Source organism: Molothrus aeneus, chromosome 2, assembly GCF_037042795.1.
Source record: "Molothrus aeneus isolate 106 chromosome 2, BPBGC_Maene_1.0, whole genome shotgun sequence".
In the NCBI taxonomy this organism is placed as follows: domain Eukaryota; kingdom Metazoa; phylum Chordata; class Aves; order Passeriformes; family Icteridae; genus Molothrus; species Molothrus aeneus.
Window position 1 is genome coordinate 25,898,715 of NC_089647.1, and position 22,327 is coordinate 25,921,041.

The 22,327-nt window shown below is 35.4% G+C and overlaps 1 protein-coding gene across 4 annotated transcripts in view; it reads left to right on the forward strand.

Moving 5' to 3' along the window:
- STXBP5L (syntaxin binding protein 5L) overlaps window positions 1-22,327 on the forward strand; it is a 185,161-nt gene that overhangs the window by 49,022 nt on the left and 113,812 nt on the right. For all 4 annotated transcript variants that reach the window (XM_066572126.1, XM_066572128.1, XM_066572129.1 and 1 more), the window contains exons 3-4: window positions 18,424-18,505; window positions 20,529-20,629. In XM_066572126.1, coding sequence (XP_066428223.1) covers window positions 18,424-18,505; window positions 20,529-20,629 — 183 coding nt within the window. The remainder of the gene's footprint in view (window positions 1-18,423; window positions 18,506-20,528; window positions 20,630-22,327) is intronic.

Consider the following 22,327-nt stretch of genomic DNA (forward strand, 5'->3'; position numbering starts at 1 on the left):
GTCCACATTTTAATGTACAAATAGCAATAGTAGCAACCATTTAAAATTTGCAACTAATTAACTTATAAATTATTACTGTAGACTGAACTATAAAAGATTACAGCTCTTATGCAGCAATAAACAATCACTGTATTTTCCTTTTATAGATTTACATTTCTTTTATTAAAATGGCCTTGAATTTTCAAAATATTACTGGTTTTACTGCCTTATTGATGTAGCATATTGTGTATGCTATGTATATTGTGTATAATTTTCATATGTCAGATGTTGTTCTTCTGATGTTGGTACCTCCCAAATACCTCAAAGGGAATATGCTTTTCATGGGAATCTGGCCACAAACCATTTGTCACTGAAAACTGGAATTTCTAACATATATATTTGGTACATACACATAAGTATGTAATTGTATTTTGTTTATGCATATGTATTGTATTTATATTTGTGTGTGTCGATATATATAGATATATATACACATATAAGCTGTAATGACCAAGAGTGTTCTGCATATTGAGTAAGACAGATGTCTTGATAGATCGAAAGCTATACGTATGTAAGGATGATTCAAAATAAATAGTTATCTGTAGAATCTGAGGAAATCTCTTGGTTTACCTCCAGATACATAATCTGTGAAGAATAGAAGATCATTTTCTGTAAAAAAAAAATCCAGCCAGTTGAAAAAAAACCTCAAAACATGGAAGTCAGGAAAAAAATTCCTAGTTTTTAGTAATATTAAATAGGTATCTAAGATGCTTTTTGAGGATAAGTATATTTAGTTAAACGGAGTCTTTCTGAGTCTAGGAAATAAAGATATCAAAATAGTGTAGTAATTATGTATATCATGCTTTAACTCATATTTATGCATGCCAGATATTGTCATTTTATAATTATATCAAGCTGTTTGCAGAGCTTTACTTCATCACTTTTTGTTAAAGCCAAGGAAAATAATAAATCACTATATATCAGTACATTTTTTAAAACAGCTTATTAATCATGGGACTAATGCCATAAAAATATCATGTGACAACAAAAATAACTGTTGGAAAGACTTATTGCATGACATAAGTGAAAATATTAAAAATATCCCATATGCTTCCCGAAGTTATTTTCAGATGCCAAATGACAAAATCATGAATTATCTGGGTCAGTTGAAAGAGAGGTCTTCCATTTGCCTTATGGTGGCTCCATCTTCACTCCTTGCTGGCTGGCTGGATCTCTAGGGCAAAGCTGATATCCCTGGTTTGCTGTCAAATCCTCTCAGCCATGGGAAGTTTCCAGTTGTGGAGGAGGGAAGAGTAAGGAGTAGAAAACAACATTCCTGGGAGCTTGGTGTGCAGGCAGCTCTGGGGGAAGACAAAACATGAGACCTTTTGTAAGTGCCAAAGAGGAGCCATCCCGGGGTGATGTGCCCCTTTGCAGGTGTGCAGTGTGGAGGTTTCTTGTTAACTCGTTTTTGGAGCAGCCTCACCCCCAACGTGCCTGAGTTTTTATCCTTCCCCATGTTTTGTGCCCTGATGAGAGCTCATGTCAGTGATCCCGAGCCCTTGGGGAACTCTGGAGGTTGCCCACTTGGGGGAAAAGAAGGAGGTAGCTCTTCTGAAATGTGTGATCATGGCAGGGCCAAGGGGCAATGTTTCTTCTGTGATCAGGATGGGAAATGTGCAGGAAGCTCAGGGGCAAGGCTGTGTTGTGTTCTCTCCCTCCACTCTGGGGAAATGCCTGAAGCAGTGCTTTGTGCTTTCCACAAATGTAAGCCTCTCTTTACTGCTGTCTTAGGGTAGCTTTGCATAATTCAGTAGATCTTCTCTTCCCACTCAGTGGCCACCTCCTTTTGCTCCCTTATCTTCTTGCTTTAGGCAAATGTGGCCTGAAGGATTGGAAGAACTCCTGCTCTTCCTTATCTTTTGTGATTACAAAATTCTCTGCAGGCTTGTCCTGAGTTCCCTACAGTTTCAGGCTTTTAAACAAATTAAATTAGTCTTAGTCTCACAGTCTTTGTCACCAAGCAGAGTCTTCACAGATTGTGTCAATTTTTCCTTCAGTGACCTTTTTATTATGCACGTGTGGAACAGATTCTGGATCAGACTCTGTATCAGACATCAGAACTTGGGAGACTAATTTAAGTATGAGATGACAAGCTTTCCTGTTTGTGTCATTTCAAATGTATTTTTTCATAAGCTATTTAAAAGGCTAGTTATTGGGTTAAGAGTGTTTTAGTCTGAAAAAGTGATTTTTCCTCATTACACAGTCTTTTCTGCTTAAAAAAACAAACACAACAGCCAATGTTGTGGAATGTATGCTCTGAAAAATGTTTTTCAGTCTCTTCTGACTTCTATATTTGTGTTGGTCAACAACCAAATGACATTAACCTGCAGAATACTAGTATGCTTTCATGCTCTATGAGAGGTGATGATAATTCAGATTAAAAAAAATACCAGGAAATCTTGCATGCTGTTGCCTACCTGACATGGTCTGTGTGGGGTTTTGTCCTTTTGTCCACCTGTAATCTTTCTCCTTTTTTTTTTTTAGTGCAGTTTATATAGTTAGAGTTCTAGTTTAGATATAGTTTGTATAGTTAGATTTTTATGTAGTTAGAGAATCAAAAGCATTTTATCTAAAGCACAAGAAATTATTTCTCTATTATTTTATAAGTTATCTTAAATTGTTAGTGAAAGCCAGGGAATTAGCAGCACTATATGAGAACTCCATATCTAATGAAAAATTGATTACAGTTGTTACTGGTAACTAATGCTTCACTTCTTGAAAAATTACACTGTTGTGCTTGGGTGATATATTTATTTTTTTTTTAGTGTATAGACAAAATGTTTTTTTTTTTAATTTTTAGCTGTTTTATTTGAAAAAAAAAATTAGGCAATTTTGTAATGATAAAATAATAGTTGTGTGTTTCATCGATTTATTTCTTAGTAATCAGGAAAAATAGAGGAATTACTAAACTACAATCACAATCCTATTCCCATTCAGTTAAATCCTCAATCACATTCTTATTTCCATTCAGTTAAATCCTCCAAATAAGAGTTCTATTAGAGTTGAGAAAAACATTCCTCAATTTCTTAATGCTTGACCTTATACCAATGTTAAACATGTTGTTTTAGAAACCAGGGCTGGGGAGAGGTGGAGGAGACAGCAAAATAATTAACATTGAAAAATCTATTGCTTGGACAGATTTTTCTCCCCAAAATCTCCTAAAAAATTATCTGTCAGTCTCTCTCTCCCTGCTGCACAATAACAAAGACTTTGACCATACCAACTGGCTACAGATCACTGTTGTTCTGGCAGCCTTCCTAGTCAGGAAGTGCACAAGTGTGGAGGTAGGTGGCAGCCCAAATCATCCCAGAAACTCCATTATTTCTGTGAGTAGCATCAGCTAGACTTCATTGCTGCCATACAACTCCATGGCTCAGACTGATCTTTACCAGGAAAGAAGGTACAAAGAATATTTACTGTTGTGTTTACTTTTTCCTATGTGAGGCACATTCCCTGCCCCAGGACTTAATGATGTTAATATTTGGGAGACAGGAAAACTGCTTTGTCTTCAGAGACAAAGTATCTTCTCATGAAGCAGGTAGCAATTTAGATAAAGAGAAAATTAATGAAATTATCTCCCTTGAAGAATCAGAATGCATTTTACAGTCTCATTTTCTGGAGAGGTGATTACATGTTATGCTTCTCTATTTATGACTCTGTACCTTAATGTGAGGGTTATTAAGAGAATTGGTTAATTGCCTTACAAACAGGAGTGTGTGTTAATGGTACTGAAGTTTAACAGTTGACTGCTACATTACTAGTTTAGTTCTGCACTGGTGGTTGAGTTATTTTATAGCAGAGATATAAATTACCAGTGTGTGAAATTTAGATAAGGGCTGAACAACCAGAATGCAGTGCTTTTTAGGGAAGCTTTCACTTTTTTCTCTCTTTTTTGCTTGCCTTGTCTTTTTGTTTTTGTGAATGTAAAAGACAACTGTAGAAATCTTGATAGATTTACAGGAGAGAAACAAAAATTACTTGGCTGGAAGAAGTGTGATATAATGAGAGACTTGAGGATCTCAGTCTGACTTAGTTTATGAAAAAGGAGAGAGAATGATGATTTAACTGCTTTCTACGTGCCCTTCCACAGGAATAAAATGGCTATTGAAAAGATTTTCTAAAGTAACAGAGAAATATATTAGTGGCTTAAAATTAAAGTCTGACAAATTGTCTTAATATTTTTAGCAATATATGTTTTAGTCTTTGAAATTAATTTCCAAGGAAAGTCATAGGGTCTTCATTTCTTGAAATTTTAAACTTTATTGTCTTTCTGGAAGACAGGTTTTTATTAAAGAGTGTTGTGTTCATTGAGGTAATACAAGGGGTTGGAGTAGACATTTTCATGCTCAACAACCAAGAAAATTTGCTTTTTTCCATTAACTATCAGAGAATTGTAGTTCTAAAAATTTAATTTCAGACAGAGGAATCTTCTTTTATCGTATTTTGTCTACTGGGGTTTTTATTCTTATGATTTGTTTTAATGCTAATCCAGCAATTCTGGCATATCTGTAAAATTGGACCTGGTAATAGAAGAGGGCTAATTCTGAAAGAATGTTCTAGGAAGAGTTTTGGTTAGACCATCAATAGTTGACTTCCTGTACCTTGAGAATACCATGATATGCTACATAGTGATCTGAAATAGATTCAGCACCAGAAGAAATGAGAGAGTCTTGGAAAATTAAGAATGAATCTGGTTCAGGTTTCATAATCTGTCATGCAAAGATGTCAAAACATACTTAAATTAATGCAGTACACTTTGATATGCAAAGTGCCTTAGTGCAGAGCTTGGAATTTGTGGTATTTGACTCAAATAAGGCTTAAAACAAAGGAGCTGCCCTGATTTATGATTCTCCACCTGATTTTCTACCAGGCCTTTGCTAAGTAAACAATTACAGTCACTTTGCTCTTCACTATTTCCTTCATTTGAAGAATTTCCATTCTTCAGCAGAGCATTAAAACCAGGGGGTCCAGCTGTGGCATTTGCATTGTTCTAGAGGAACAGTATTCTTGGGAATATCACTGCAAAAGAAATATGGCCAGAATATGAGTATTCTGTATCAAAAGATGTTTGTCACAGGAATCAGGATTTTAAAAACAGTGGAATAGAGTGCATTAAAGCTGTTGTCATTGGTCTGGATTCTGTTAGGTAAAGCAGGATGCATAATGCATTGGTTATCCACAAGTATGAATGTCTTGAAGTTCAAAGAAATTTAGGGTATTGTTTGTATTGTTTGAAAACTTCCTCTTCCCCAACCCACAAAATATACCAGCAGCAAAAAAAACCAAACCAACCAATTCAGGGTCCTTTCCTCCGAAACTCTAAGTATCAAAAAAGCTATTTTGCTCTTTCAGACACCAGAGACTATGGTAAAAATGGGTCAGAAAGGAGGAAATATGAAATTTTTAGAATTTTAAATTAATTTCTTATCACATTTTATTTCTGGATTAACAAATACAGCAGGGAAATAATGTGTAATGTGTATATTCAATGAAGAAAAGAAGATCTTGTACTTTCCAGATGAAATAAAATCAGTGCAGTAGCTGGAGCAACGGATAGATTGTCTGTACCCTCGTTGAAGAGATGTGATTCAGAAGAAATGAAGGAAAATGACAAGTATTTACTGTCATTACTACTGAGGTGTAGTAAAGGAAAAGAATATTTTCACTTGTAACCCTTGATTTTAACATGGTGTGGGATCCTCAATGCAAAAGTTAATCTTCCTTACACTGGAACACAACCTCTTTTATTGTCTTCAATGTATTGACTTAGATGTGTTACTGATTTTTAAAACAAAAATGTATGAAATCTGAAGTATATAGCTGAGTTATTAGGTAGATAAAAATTTCAGCTACTTTAATTGCTTTTTGATAAATATTATTGAATCTATTCTTTTTTTAATGTCGGGGACCACTTAAATTTGACACTATCACTATCATTTTATAGTACCATTAATAATAAATCTGACCAATGATTAGTGTGCAATGAATATGAATGCTAAATATTAGACTAGGCTGTGGGAAATATAAATGCCTGGGTGATTTGAATTTAAAATTGCTTAATCAAAAAAAAGCCAACAAAAAATTGTAACTTTGTTATGGGATCAGAGAAATCATACTGAGCAACCAATGCCATCTTACTAGGCAGGAAAATGCAGGTCTTAGTCCCTGAAAAAGCTTTGGTGTGTTGAATTTGCAGTTCTCTTATTCATGGCAAGATCAGTATGGGAAATGCTTGTTGATAAGGTAGAGCTAGAGCTCTCTCTCAAAATTGCTTGAAACCAGACAAAAACTGAAAGTAAGCCACAAGAAAAAGGGGACACCAAATTGGGTAGCAAAAGTCAGTTTAGGAATTAACCTCTTTTGAGTATATAGAACTGAACTTCTTGGCAAAGCCAAACCTGGCAAGAAAACTTCACTGTGGGCTGCAACAGCAGAGGACTTCTAGTGAGATTTTCATGTTCTTGTGGAAAAATGTGTATAGATATTCAATATCATGTTGTACATAATGTTAGCTTAGGTTGCACGAAAGCAGCTGTTGTAAGTACCTATCAGTTTCAAGTTCTGATGTCTGTCTTTGGCAGAGAGGAGCTGGGACACTCAGCAAGAATAAATATTTGCCTCTAAACATGGTTAATTTGACATCATCCCTTTCACAGGCATTTCTTCTCTTTCTATTTACTTACTAATCAGTTCAGTTTTCAAGTTACAAATGAGTGCTAAGATGTAAAACAGGTAAACTGTGTAACTTTACCCAAGCTATGGCCTTACATTGTTATCACATATTAGGATGCAAGTATATCTCATATTTAAGAGAAATCCATCAGCAAATTTGGACAAGAAAGCCTCCAAGCGTTGTCAGTAGCTGTGAGTATATCTTGTCAATGCTTGTTCTAATAAATCAGTATTCTCTGAAGACCTTGTACAGCTCCTGCTTTATCTGTACAGATATTGGCATTTCCTTGGGCAAACCTAAATTCTAAATCTGTTTACCTACTCTTTGAAAATTCTGAATCCTTCCAAAGTATTAAAATTACAACATCAGAAGTCTCTGTTGAAGAAAACTGGGAGGTTGTTTAGGGTTTTTTGGTGTTCCTCCTCCCCCTCACTTTGTCTGGAGAATGTCAGAAAGTAAACTTTCTGTTTCTCTGCCATTCCTTATGACTTTCTGGTAGGAATGATCTCATTTTTCTGCCTTTTGCAAGCACTAATCAATTACATCCTTCTCGCCTTGTTATCTTCACATTTCCCCCTTCTTTTAGACATTTCTCTCCATCCCAGTATTTTTGTGTGTGTGCGTGGATTTGTCTTTTCCAGTCTGATTTTTTTGGGCTTATTTAGCAAATAAATTGTGGTCACACAAAAAAAATCCCTTAATAAATACATATTCATTTTGAAAGTTGATAGACTCAAGCTTTCAAGCTTGGAAAACTCCTGCTCGTTTTGGTAAATTAAGTCAAAAGGAAATATGCAACAACAGAAAATAGGCTGTCCAGTTTCCAAATTCAGAATGAGCCTAATGTTTTCCTAGACAGACATCCCAAGAAATGTGATGTTTATGTGCACTGAAGTCAAATGGAGATAAAGAACGCTCTTCTCCAGTTGCTCCATTTCAACCTTTTGTATTTATATTCTTTTATCTATCTTAATATTAATCTGGGTCATAGTTTCTATGCTGAACTTGGAAGAACAGTGCTTGGAAAAAGAAAACTTTTTTCCCCCCATTTAGATTAAATTTAATTTAAATTCCCCCATTTAAATTTCTTTTAGTAAAATGGCAAATCGGGAATATAGAAGTGCAGCAACAATGACCATGCAAAGGTGATCTTTATATATCAAGTCTTGCAAACAATATAAGATAACTGAAATGTGACTTTTGTGACTATTGTTTGTGGAATGAAAAGAATAGATACAGCTTTTATGTTACTGAATAGTCAGTAATGTTTGTTAGGGTTTCACAAAATCAAAGCTAACTACATCTCCATGTTTAGCTTCCCAAATATTTCTGTTTTGACCTTCACATTAGTGAGAGTCAAAGGCTTTAACTTATTGGTGGTTCCCTTTCTTATCCTACCTACAGTTTAAATACTTAAACTTCATTATGGCCATATGAGTAATATCTCCAACTGCTGAAAATCAATGTGGGGAGAAGCTCATGCAATTGATGTGTGTGTATACTGTGAAGCTGGATTTATCCCTGTTTTACTCCAGGTTTCTCCTCTCTTTTGCTCATCCAACATGTATGATAGGTTACTCTGCAAGAGCTGTCTCTCCCTAGATGAAGCCTATCTTAATAATTAAAATTATAATGGGGACTTCTCCAGGAGGCAGAATGGATTGTCTACACTGTATCTTGCTTCCTCTGCCCAGTTTGTTTCCCTGCAGGCTTCCTGCCTGACATCACACTGCAGAAACACAAATTAGATGGAGCTTAAGGCATTTTTCTCATTGTCTTGAGCAGAGACCAGGGCCCTGGTGGTGTGTCCTGTCATGCTGGGCTGGATCTGCAGCTGTTACTGCAGGCTTGCTTCCTGACATGAGACAACAAACTCAGCAGATCTTGCCAAAGATCATGGCAGTGGGAAAACTGAGCTGAGAACCATCCAGCCTCTACAGTCTCTGCCAGATCTCCTTATTCTGTTGAGAGGGATTTGGGTTTTTTGGGAGCCAGCACCCCCAGCAGCACCACCATGTTGTCAGTTACCTGGGGGAGCCAGATCTGCTTCAGCTGCAGCAGTTCTTCAGTTCTCTTCAAATCTGCAAAGAATAATCCCTCCAAGGGAGGCAGAGCTTTCAGTCTTTTAAATTAGAATTGCCGAGGAAATGTGGAAGTAGTTTTGATCCTTCTTGATTCTTGTCCAACAAGAATTGGGTTATTCTGAAATAATGCTGTATTAGTATGGTAAGTTCTGAAACAGTATCCTGCTTCACTGAAACATGCAGATTTTCAGTAATTGGCATGAAAAAACTAGGATCCTGGGAGATTTGTGGTATGTCCTATTTTATTCCCAGCAGTAGTCAGTCTATTCTTAAAATGCAAATGCTCTTTGGAACTTATTCAGTATTCACTAACTACATTTTTAAACCTTTACACATGTTTTAACCCATATCAACTAATGTGATTATAAATTTTAATTCAAATAAAGCATAAATGCTTTGTACAGCTATGTTCATCAAACATGAACATAGTTTGTATAACACAATCTGAAAGTGTGTGTTTAAAGTGGAAAAATGATAGTTCATACTCATTTACACCAAAAAGACTTCCTGAAATACATTTTAGCCAGCTGCTGGTTACTTGTTTCATGTATATTGAATGGAAGGGCTGATTAACTATGGTCTATATTGTACTTTATTTCAAAACCAGATGGAATAATTATGTGGCTCAGGAGGGTTATAAAAGTGATGAATGTAGATATCATTTAACCTGTATCTTGGACTAGAAAAAAGAGCACCTCTTCCATGTAGCTCATTGCTGAAATACTTTCTTTAAAATGACATGAGTTTTATGATAGTAGAAAATAAAACTATTTAAGGTTGACTGATACTTAAAATGCCTTTCAACATAGGCATATTTATAGTGTCAATTATATGGAACTAAACCTAAGAATAAAACTTGCCAGATGATTCATTGAAATTCTGTCAAATGCTAAATTTACTTCAATTAAATTCTTACATTTTTCTAATTTTAGTAATTCAAATTTGAATAGCTTCATTGTCAGTTTTGGCTTTTATTGATAGCACGTGTTCCTGTGTGCTTTACATGACCATTCTTGCTTAACAAATGAAATTCTAGATTAACATCTTCCTTTATTAAGAGCCAAAATAAATATATTGAGTGGCAAAAGAGCTGAATATTAATATAGCGTAAATGAAATTTATAGCAATATCATTTGTCTGTTTTTCTGGGACAGGAATGAAATTATTGCCTAGTAACATATTGAACTTCCTTTTAATAAGTTTTTGAATATGAAGTACTTTTCTGTGTTGTACCAGAGACCTCCTGGAATCATCCAATACTAAACAGATGATAATAGAGCTGAAGCAGTGGATGAATTTAAGGAATTGCTCATCAGCTGACTAACAAGCTGTGAGCAGTTTCCTGTGGAGTAATGGAATTATTTAATATTTTAGGCAGCACTGCTCTGCCTAAAAAGAAGATGGTGTATGACCTCAGCATCTGTATTATCTTGTGGTTGGATAAACACTGAAATTAAATTATTTCCATAGGCATATTGATGTTAAAGGGCACATTCCTTGGAACAGTGGAAATGTTCAAACACTCAAACAAATCTCTCTACCACTTACCATTTCCAAAGCTTGAGTCAGGATCAGGTGCTGTCTTTCCCAATTAGTACATGTGTGTTGGTGCACTTTTTTTTGACTGAAATTTCCTTGCATAATATATCTCTCTAAGTATACTTAGATGTCTCAGTTTACAAAAGTGATCTGTGATGTTATGCATGGAAATTTTCTGACGTATTACTAAATAAGACAAAAAAATGTATCCTCAAACCATGCACTTTTACTTTAGAGCCTCAGAGTTATATTTGCACAGTATTCCTTACTGCATATTCCAGTATAATCAGAAAATTTAACAGAATGGTTATTTAATTTTATTTGAAAAGTTGAGTTCAGACAAGAAATATGTCAATCAGTACACAAGCTCTGTTCATCATCTATTATTGGACAATCAGGTCACTTTCATAATCCATTTACTGTCTTGATAGCTGATAGTCTGGAGATTTTCAGGGAATAAATTTCTTAAAAGTAATTCTGCGATTATTTTGTTGTTATTTTAGCAGGTAATTGTAAATTTAACTTTGAAGAAAGTAAGTTGCCTATAGAAAGCACTTATTTTGTATTGACTTTTTTGAATACCTTATAAAGATGCTTGTAATTTTTCAGTGAAGTATAGAATTCTCTCACCTTTCCAGTAGAAACTTTTCACTATTTCAGTTCAGTGTTGATTGGTTGATAAAAGCAGTTTTGGCAGGGTCTTGGCACCTGATAAGAGTAAACTGTAGGACATTCTTATTGCAGGACAGAGCACAAAATTTCTCATGAAAACCAGTCATATATGCACTCCTGATTGCTTCTGCTTTGCCTTTGGAGTAACACAATAGGGTGCAAGGCAGTGTTAGTCTTAAAGTTCCTTAATTGCTCATGAAGCACAGAACTAGTGTTGTGTGGGACTCATTGATGTGATGTACCTGGCACAGAGAATTAGCCAGAAGTAATTGCAACAACTGTTAATTATTCCATCACCTTTGAACAATGAAGTTCTTCTTTCCCCTGTATGTACTAGCCAAAACAGTGGAACAATTTCATGTAAAAGGGAACATTATCTCATCATTTGCTCCCATCTCCTATAGACTGCATAATTTGCCATAGGACCTTCATCACCTTGTTCCTAGTCTGGTTGTTGGGGCTGGAAGTAGCATTTGGGAAAACAAGCAGTTTTACTTTTATGGTTTCAAGTAATGGCTAAGTGCTGTCTCTGTTTAACAGAGAAAGTATAATGTGTATCTCAAGCTCTGTCACTATATGGATGAAGGCTTAATGTATTCTTTTACTTGTCTAACTTTTCCATAGCAACTCTGAGAGGAATTAATACTTGGGAAAATATATTTTTATTTTCAGTTACATTTACTTCAACAGATCTTTTAACCTTTTTACAAAAGACTGGTTATGAGATCACTTTTCATTCTATCCTCTGTTGTCACCAGTTGTTCTTCATAACTGGCATCTATGAAGACAATCTGTGCCTTGTAATCACTGTTACTAATCACTAAAAGTTCAACAAACATTAGAAAAAATCTGTTGAAGAACAATATGAAAAATACTAAGTTTTGACCTTATGTAGAGTTTATATAGTCTTTCATTTTTGCTTGAAGAGCCCATACAAAAATTCCTTAAACTTTCTTAAATCTGTTATTAGCAAATCCAGTAGCAGAGTGTACAAAACCAGAGAAAACAAATACTAACATAGCATTGGTGCTTAAATTTTAAATTCAGCTGAGTTTAGTATGAAACCATTGTAGATGGATGCATTTGTCATCAGTGACTGCACATGTGATAACCTGCATCTGTTACGTGTGTTCTGGGTGTGAGACCCACATGAAGCAAATACTGTGTTAAATATTAATGCCTGAAGGCTGAGATGGAAAGCAAATCAAAATGGCTCAGTTAAGGCTACCTGCTTGGTGTCTTTGGTAAGACAGAGTGTGTTAGACTACCATCTGTGCCCACTGCAAACAGATGGGCAGCAACTGGTATGATTTGCATAGTCATCTTAAAAGGCAGTAAATTGAATCAAATGCTGTGGTCTTATCAATTTTTTTTGGTCTATATCTCTGCAGGTTCTTGCTCAAGATCTTGGTTATGTTCAAGTAACTTTCTGGCTTTGGAACACACAGCCCTCTCATTTATGTCTGTTTAGTTTTCCATAACCTCCAGTGTGCATTAGGGCAAGAGTATTATTCTGTCCCAGCTTATTCTCTCTGCAGCTTTTTACCAGATGGGTTTGTAAACAGATACATTCCTGCTATCCCCATATTTGTCATGCTTTTGACTGAACTGGTGTCTGCACTGGCTCTGAAACACTGGCACTTGTGAATATAATTAATTATACTCTTCACTTACTTCCATGGATTCCAGTTTTCATTCATTTTTGCCTTTCTTGGTGTTATCTGTATGTGTCAGTTAACTTGCTGAGGTTTATGACTACCTGGAAAAAAAGACGAAGCCCACTGTGAATGCAACCTTTTAATTTTTTTTTTTTTTTTTTTTTTTTACTACTGCATGAATTACAGCCTCAAAATACAGATCCTTCAGTGTAGATGCCTGGCAATATGGAGCTTTTACAGATTAATAACTAAATTGCTTCACTTTGGAGGTGAATTTAACACCAGGTAGTTTCTGTCAATCATTGCGTGTGTGTGTGTGTATGCATAGGCAAAAGGACATTTAAAATTATTCATATTCCACAAATGAAATATAAAATTCTTCCCCTACATGGGAACTAGATAATCTTGAAGGTCCCTTCCGACCCAAGCCATTCTATGATTTTGTGTTATTTGTGAAACGTTGCTAGAGTCAGTACTTCTGAGTAACTGCTTTTCACAATGTACTGCTTCAGGTTTAGGGTTGATTGCGTTCAGTCACATGTTGACTCTATTTGTATTCTGTTTCTGGAACAGATAATTCTCAAAATGACAAAGACCTTGAAAGGCAGTCTTATCCAGAAGAGATCAAAATATGTAGCCTTAGGAGTTTTGCTTATTCTCATGGTGCCTGCATATACTTTGGTAAATAAAATGGCTTCTAGTGTATAGAGTTGCCATTAAATAGAAGCTATCTATAAGTTTTAACATGGAAGAAATCAAAGATTTGCCAAAAGCAAAATTTTCAGCCAGTAAAGATAATAATGAATATTTAACTGTTCCTGAGATTAACTCTTACATAATTTGTATGCATGAACAGAGAAATCTATGTCAAGAAAAATAAACAAGATAAAGGTCATTGTAGACCAAAATCTCATGTTTATTGGTGCCAAAAAAGTTTGCATTTATGAAAGATTGCACATGTAGCATCCTAAGATAGCAGCCAAGTGCAGCAGTATTTCACTTTTTCATAGTGGAGAAGAAAAAAAAAGAGCTATTTATTTAACCAGCTGAATGAACTCCAGACATAATGAAGCTCATTGTAAAACTGAATCCCCTGTGTTCAAAACAAAACCCAGAAAGATATTGTTCAATGAAGCAGTGCCCAGTGAATCTACAGCAAATAGAAGGCCATAAAGGTAGGAAGGAGTTGTGTGTCCTTTGTAAGGAATTCAGTGCACTCAGCTACAAGCAGCTGACAGAATGGAACTTCTTAGGGAGTGCTTATTTTTTGAAGAGCAATGAGGAAGTCTCAAAAACCAAAACCAATATGATTTCCCAATTTGTTATTGTAATAAATAGGTGGTACACACATGCATTAAAAATTATATTGAATATAAGAAATTACAAAATGCAATCTATGTTTTTACATTGTTATAAAGAAACCATTACTAAGATGACATGTGTGGCTTTCGTTTTGAGACTTGAAAGAAGTTGAGTGCACATTCTAGACTATGTATGAAAACAGACAGGAACTATTCAAAGCTAAGAAAATTGCTGGTGACATGAAAGTAAAGGAGCTCAGAGTTTTTTCTTTTATTTATGAAGAAGATAGATAAGATACAGCAGGAAATTCCTGCTAATATGAAGGTATTTAATTTCACATAAAAAAGATGTAATGATGTGCAAAAGCTTGAAACTAAAGCTAAATTTATTGATTCCACATATAGCATGACATTCTTAATAGTGAGGATAATAAAACAGCGGAGCAATACACTTCAGAAGTCAAAATATAGAATGTTTCATGTAAAGAGAGAAAAAATCAGTTTGAACCACAATTTTGTACTCAGGACTTAGGCATTTATTTAGGACTTAGGAATGTGGCATTTATTTGTACCAGAATATGCACTGTCCTTAGTAGAAAATAATTGTGTGTGAGACATGGAGAAACTTCATGAGAGAACTGTAAAAATATGTATTCCAAGAACTGCAAGTAGCTATGTTCAGAACTGCAAATCTAGGTGCTAAAGGTGCTGTTTCCATAATTATCTTTTTACAAGATCTGCCCTGCGACACAAATACAACTGAGAAGCCTTCTGGTTGGTTTCGGTGGTCAGAGGTGTGGTTGAATTCTTTGATCATTCTTGTACTTGACTATTGAGATAAATCCATTGGTGCTTTTTAAACTGATAAATCACTCAATTCAATGGGATAAGTCTTCTGCAAGAAAAAGCTGTCCTATATTCAAGTTACACCCCAAGTCAGTTCTGCAGTTGGTTTATGTAATGGAGTAACACCAGCCCACAAGCATCTGCTCTTAGGGTGCTGCATAGTCCTACTCAAACATGTACCAGTCAGTGCAGATCAGATGACAAGGACTCAGAGCAGCAATGCTACTTTTGCAGCACCCCACAATTCCCAAATGTTTTAAAGGAGAATCTTTAAATGGAGATTTCCCATTTCTGTATGCATCATTTTAATAAAATAGTATATGTGAGATCATAGTTTCTGCTCTAATGTTAATTTCTGTACATAGATTGTTCTTAGTCATGGAAAAAGTTGGTTAAGTACCCAAAAAAAGTTAGAGCTGCTTATCTACATAGCTTGGTGTCATTTTCTTCTATGGAAGAGTTTTGGTTTTGAAAAAGGTGCCATATGTGATTTAGGAGTTTTTACTTGAGATATCTGCTATCTGCCTTGGAAGGAGGTTCTTTATGACACCGTATTTTCACTTCCTTGCCCCTGCAAAGAGGAATGAATCACACTGCAGGCCTTGTTATTGCTAAAAAATTTAATCTCACACTACTAAAGAGTCACTGTCTTAATGAAGGAAAACATGTCCTACCTTATCCCCTTCTGATCCTAAGAAGAAAAATACCTGCTGCAAGTGACACTGGCCTCAACTTCACAAGTCAGTTCTGAAGTATCTGCGCTTTTGGTTCTCAGTGAACACCAAGGACTTACAAGTCCTTGGATTCCATTAGTACTAACCTCCGAGAAGAATGAGACACATCAGATCTGTGTGCATCACATAGTAAAAATGAGTCATGGAATAAAAAAGCTGTGGGGTACTGTGGAAAGTGGTCATAGATCATGCTATGAAAAGATTTGGTCATTGTTACCTCTCATCATGAATGTAATCATTCACTGACAACTTTAATTTCCAGTATGTGAGAGTGTAAATTCTTGGTTACTAATGTATTATGCTGTCATGGAATTCTGCATCTTGGAAGATGAATCCAAGTATTTAAAATTAGGCATCTTAGCAACTGATTTTTTTCCCAAGTAATTATAAGCTTTGGAATATCGGGATGTTAAAATACTCAGTGAAAAAGTGTTGCATACAAATGAATGAAGAGCAAAAAATCCTGTTTTGCTCTCACAGATATTAAAGCCAGGATTAAGTGTAGTTTTCAGAAAGAACACTTTTCTTTTAGAATGTTATTGCTGTCACACTTTCACTGCTTGATGCACGTAATTCTAATTCTACTTGTTTCGCTCTAGATCCCAAAAGACATCCAGACTTAGTTTTCATCTTTTCCCTTTTATGTATAAATTAGGATAATCTGGCATGGCTTTGAAGGCCCCTGGGAGATCCAACATACTGATGAGAGAAGATAGTGACTAGCTTTTATTCTTGAAGCCCATGGTGTCTACTTTGTAGTATTTAGATGTATTGGTCCCCCCTTTTAATATCCTCAGAGATACTCCATTCTCCCTGATAGCAGAGTCATCATTGAATGAAAAGGCAAAAGTAAAAAGAATAAAGTCAGTCCAAAGCCTGAACTATAGGTACTTCTGCTGCATGTCCTGTTGTAATACACTGCTATGAAAAGATTTGATGAAGTAAGGTTGTACTTGTCCATGCTTGGCAGCAAAACACAGAATTTGCAGAAGATGGACTCAAGTGCCAAGAACATGTGCCAAGTCATCATATCTCTTCAGCTCCTTCTGCTGGAAGGACCTCACTGCAGCTCCCAGAATGTTTGAAAACCACCAGCAGTCAGTGCTAATGCTGCTATTTAAGCATCAGTTCTCACTTCAGGGCAACTGGCCAAAATGAAGCAGACAGCACAATTTCTCTCTTATTTTAGTAATTTGTGAGTACTTTAGTAATTTGTTTTTCAGGGTGAACACTGATGCATATAAATGTGAATTTTTGGAGAGTGCTTTGTTTGTTTGGGATATGCTGAGTGAAATCATCTACTCTGTTAGGATGTTTCCTAGAAAACTGACTTAGCGTGATACTGAACTGATGCTGAAGGGTGACAGATGCTTAATCAGGGCAATGCAGCTGTAATTTTCATTAAGGACATTCATTAAGTAGTGCCATGTATTTGCACTGAGTATTAAACTCAGGTTAAAAGGAAAGCACTTATCTCTTAAAAGTTCCAGTTAGCTTGAAATCCCAGGTGGGTTGGTGACTTGCTTGGTTGGTTTTGGTGCTTTCTCTCATGTTACAAGAAGTGGTTGTTAAATGTTAAAAAAGAGTGCCACAGAACAGTCATTCAGAATGGACCAGAAGATTACCATCAACACTTAGAAAGTGCCTTAGACTACAATACATCTTTTTTGTCCATTTTGAATAGGTTTTTTTAAAAGATGCAGGTTTTTATTATTTTATCAGTTATGATTGTATCCATGACTACAGCTTAGGAGCAAGCAGCAAACAGAGTTACTTCTTTTTCTCTGCCTTGATGATCTGTAATGTAGTTATGGTGTTTTATACACAACTTTTCATCTATAAAAACCAGTTTTGTAAAACTCTATCTCCATCTTACAAATAGAGAAAAGAAGGCTCAGGTAAGAAAAAACACTTCTTTCCCCCAAAGGTTATCCACTAGACCAGGTGACAAAATCAAGAGTAGATTTCAAGTCTCAAGGTAAGTGGTATCCATTAAGCTGCTTGTTTAACAGTTGGAAGAGCAATTGCTTCATACTTGGAGCATCTTAACCTCAAATTTGCTAATTAATGGATTATACTTTCTGGAGGCCAATATTGGAATGGTTTACTGTACATCTTTCTCCTATGAAAAGGGAAGTAAAGATTCTGACATTTACCTGCAGCTAAAATAAGTGGACAGTTGGCTTTTTTTGGTCAGGGTTTTACAATATGCTAATATGATTGTATATTACAAGTGGATCAAGCTCTGTGTTGTAAAATATTGTTTCTAATCATAATCCTGATATTTTTAAAATGTGGTGTTTCATATGTTTCACACAATATGATTGCTAATAATATATTTCATATTTCTCCTTTTGCCTTACTTTTGATCTTCAGTAATTTTCAGGAGCAACAGTTTCTTGCTGAAGTCTCTGACTCAGATGAGAAAGGCCATCATCCTCTAAGTTAGGGAGATGACAATTTAGCATGCACAGAAAAAGACCTGAAGAGAACAGATAAAAAGCTACATTCATTATATGTCTAGTCTTGATAAGTACAAAAATCTGGAACATTCATGTGTTATATAAACCAATAATGTATAAAAATAAATTTTAGATGCATCCTGCTGAATTTATCTGTTAATTCTTGTACTTTGTCTCGCAGGAAAAAAAAATAAGCTAGAAAAGATCACTCACAATTGCACGTTTCAGGCTGCTGAAGTTGGTACTTTAATTAGAATAGTGGAATGTCAGCATGAATTCTTTTGTTTTACAGAAAGCAGGAAGAATTGAGGTTAATTAAAGGTTAATTAGAGTTTAATTGGTAGTTCTTTCTTTCCCTCTTTACTTCTGGTGATAACAGAAATGTTAGAATCCTTGACTTTGATGACAACAGATTGGGCAGGCCTGGTGTTGATTGCTACTGCCAACATGAAAGTGGTGCTGCAGTTCTGCAGCTCCAGTTCCTAATCAATGAGGTAAGAACATATTTACTCAGATTCTTCTGCATAAATTTAGTTTAATAAGTCAATTCATATTATTGTAATTGAGTGATATAACTTCTCCCATTGACAAATTGTGCCAACAAATAAGTGGTGTACATCCAGAGAACATTCAACATACAGCCTTTTAGAAGAATATTTATGGGACTGCACTCAGGGAAAACTATTGCCTTCCTATACATCAGTTTAAAGTACTGAACAAAAGGCAGTCAATACATGAATGTGTGTAAAATGATGTAAAATCCATTAAGTTACTGAATATGCTGCACAGTTCTGGTTCAAATAGAAATTAATAAATGAGCTAAATCTTTCTATCAAAATATATTGATGGTTATTGGCTGAAAACTCCAGGGATTTGCTGGGGATATGCTATTATGTGAAGCAATGAAAAGCAATTGCAGGGATCATCAATTAAACCATCATGCTTAGTCTTTGTAAATGGTTTGTCAAAATCCAATTTAGACAACATGAAGAAACAGTGCCAGATTATAGCTTGCTCTTTGCAGAAGGTTCTGAAGATGGGAATAGCCAAGAAGACTTTCTGGTCAATACAAATCAGAGGGGGTTTTTTGAGGACCTTAGAAGTTGGCCCAGTCTTAGTTCAGTTTTGATTAATTTTCTCCCATGACATAAGGAAACACTTTTGACAGTTGCAAGTCCTCTTTGTAAATGGGGAGATCTTAGAACTTCTCAGGAAAGAGTTTTAGTTTTATGGGGTTTTTAAACCTGAAAAATCTTTAATTTTTTCCTACACCTATTTGGAGAAAGTAACTGAACTGTGGACACTGAGGAGGGAGTCCGCTGACACAGTCTGGTGAAATTCTTAAGAGTAATGCAGGGATGAGAACAGGAAGGACAAAGTTTGAATTAATATTCTTTCTTTTCATTGGGTGAACAGCAAACCCTATAATACATAAAATTAATTTGATTTCAGTGGTGGATAGTCTTTCTGACTCTTTGGGAGATGAGAATTAAAGCATGGATTACACTGTATTAGAGAAGTCTCACCTCCATATATTTTATTTGCATAGGTCAATGTTGAAAAGAACACTTACTAGGATAAGAGAAGTTTATTAGCCAGTCATAGATTGTAGGAACGAATCTTTCCAGTTACTTGCTTGCCCTTCCTCAGTATAAAGCATTGCCTTGTTTTTGGGCAGTCTGTTCCCCTCTGTGATGGTAATACACAAGGGTAGATCTGTGCCTGGCCTGATGTCAGGTGTTAGTGTAGCAAAGCACTGCAGGAGCAGTAGAGAACTTCCTGTGCAGGTAAGTTTCACATGTGATCAATATTCTGTGGTGAGGAGAAAGGCAGTTAAAAGCAGGTAGAATAAGTTCACTCTAAGTTTCTCAGTCAGATAGAGGCCTGGGCTTTGAAAGATGGCCATTTTTGGGACACCACAAGCAGAACCAATCTTCAGAGTATTTCTGATCTGTGATAAAGACTCTGTCCTTCTGTCTACATCTCTTAGTTCTTCCTACATCCTATCCTCTTGCTGCCTGTCCCTACTTTCTTACCTGCGTCCTCTTTTCGCAGTTCCAGTTTTGAATTTTCATTTTACCTTGACATGACTACTAAGCTGTGCTTGGCACTGTCACATGTGTGCCCATCATGTACTAATCCCTTTATCCTTCAGTTATATTTTTCACACTCACCTTTTTAAGTAGTGTTGTCTCCTATTTTGTTAGTCTTCCTGCTTATGTGGAAGGAGTTGAGAGTTGGCTTGTGTAACCTTGGTACAAAGCTTTAATTTGAGTTTTAAATTGATGGAGTTTTAATTTAACTTTGGCTGATCTTGTACTAATTTAAAATGTTTACATTTACCAGATCGATTTAATTGTGTATTATTTGTGGTAGAGTATTTTTGTTCTAGAAGAAAGGAATGATTTTTCATAAACTGTCAGTTTGACAGGTAGATTTTTAGCAGTGAGGATCATGTAAGAATAATACAAAGCCTGCAGAAAAACAGTCTGTTGCTGTATTTTGTGTCTGCTCTAGGGTGCTTTGGTCAGTGCGTGTGCAGATGATGCACTTCATTTGTGGAACCTCCGGCAGAAACGACCAGCTATTTTACATTCTCTGAAATTTAACAGGGAAAGGTAAGACTATGTGAGACAAAAGAGAGATCTCATTACAAAAACAACACTTCCTGATTTCTTATAATATATTTTGCCTTTCTACAGGTGGGTATAGTTTTGCCTTGAATATTTTTCTTTCAGGTTTGTATCTATGGAACAAAAACTTCACTTTCTCTTTCTGCAGCTTCTCAGAACTAAAAAAACTTGGTCTTCTTTATGCTAAAATATTCTTCATTTTACTTCTATTTGTATTAACTGCTGTGAACAGTAATTCATTTTTTCTTCAGACTGGACACAAGCACTCACTTTTGGCTGAACTGTTGTTCAGTAATAGATAGAGTATTTCAGCTGGCTATATGAGGGTAATAATTATTTTCTTTACCTTGAAATAATTTTATTTTTGTAAAATACTGGAAGTTTAGTAGAAATAGATTGTGAATTTGGGAAACTCTGGTAAGTGTAAAGTGAATCAGAGTGTTTTTCTTAATTTTACTTTATCAGTACCTAATTGTAGGAAACCCTACTGAAAATGGATTCAATGAGTGGTTGTAATTTTCAAACTCAAACAGGAACTGAGCACTTCAATCTGTATTTAGTCACCCAAGTAAAACCTGATATGATGTTAGGGAACTTCAGTGCTGCACATTTATTAATAGTGAGAAAAAGTTCCAAGTTTCTCTTAAGGAATTAGGACAGTAGTCAGGAGACCAAGATGGAGTACATAAATGCAGCAGTTGTTTTTAACTGGAAATTTAATTCATATGTTCATTCTCTTAGCGTGTGCATTCAGTGTTTATTAAGATGCAGCAACTTTTTTTATATATATTTATATTTGCTTGTGCAATGGGAAAAGATCCCAGTACTTCACCAGAGCAACAGACTCATCAAATCTTTAGCTGTAGCAAGTCTGAAAATTATTATGGAAATACATTTTTCTTTGTTGTTTATTATCCAGATACAAATCATATTTGCACTAAAATGTCACTGAGGTGCATGATTTGTAGTGGGAAGTACTGTGTAATAATTTAGGAAATACATAGCCCGATTCCAGTGAGTTTATAACCTACAGCAGAAGTGTATCAAGTGGTTTGGGACTGCGTGAGAGAAGATGAAAATGAAAAATTAGGTGTGCATTTCTAGCTGCTTCTGGACATAAGTTATCATTCAAACATTGTAAAATGTTTGAATCTTGGTATTCTCATCAGGTAGGTGCATTATTCACAATTCGTCATTGATAAATCTAAATATCAGAGAAATTATTCCAGTACATCTTGGTTGAGCTCTCCCAGCCAGCAATCTGACACACAACCTAACCGATCATTGCTTATAAGAATGCAGCCTCTGTTCATCTCTGCCTTCTCTTTAGAGATATTAACCTGTTATCTTGGTCAAAATTTTATCAGTATTTCTTGTTAAGAGAAATTCACGCACATTTGTGCTTTGCTAAGAGCAAAACATTTCTCATCAAACCTGCCTAATTTTCTTTTTTGTCTGACACCCTAAAACATTGAGCAAAATATTTGCAAGCAAGTTGTTTAGAATATTGGAAAATTTGCTTAAAACCAAATTTTCTCTAATGACATTTTTGAATGGAGGTGCAAGTAGGATCTGAGAATGTAAGTTATTTGTAACAAATACATAGCTAACTATACTGCCTTCAAAATCTAGTAAGTTGTGAACAAAAAAAATACTGTTAGTTCTTTTATGTATATTTTTGTA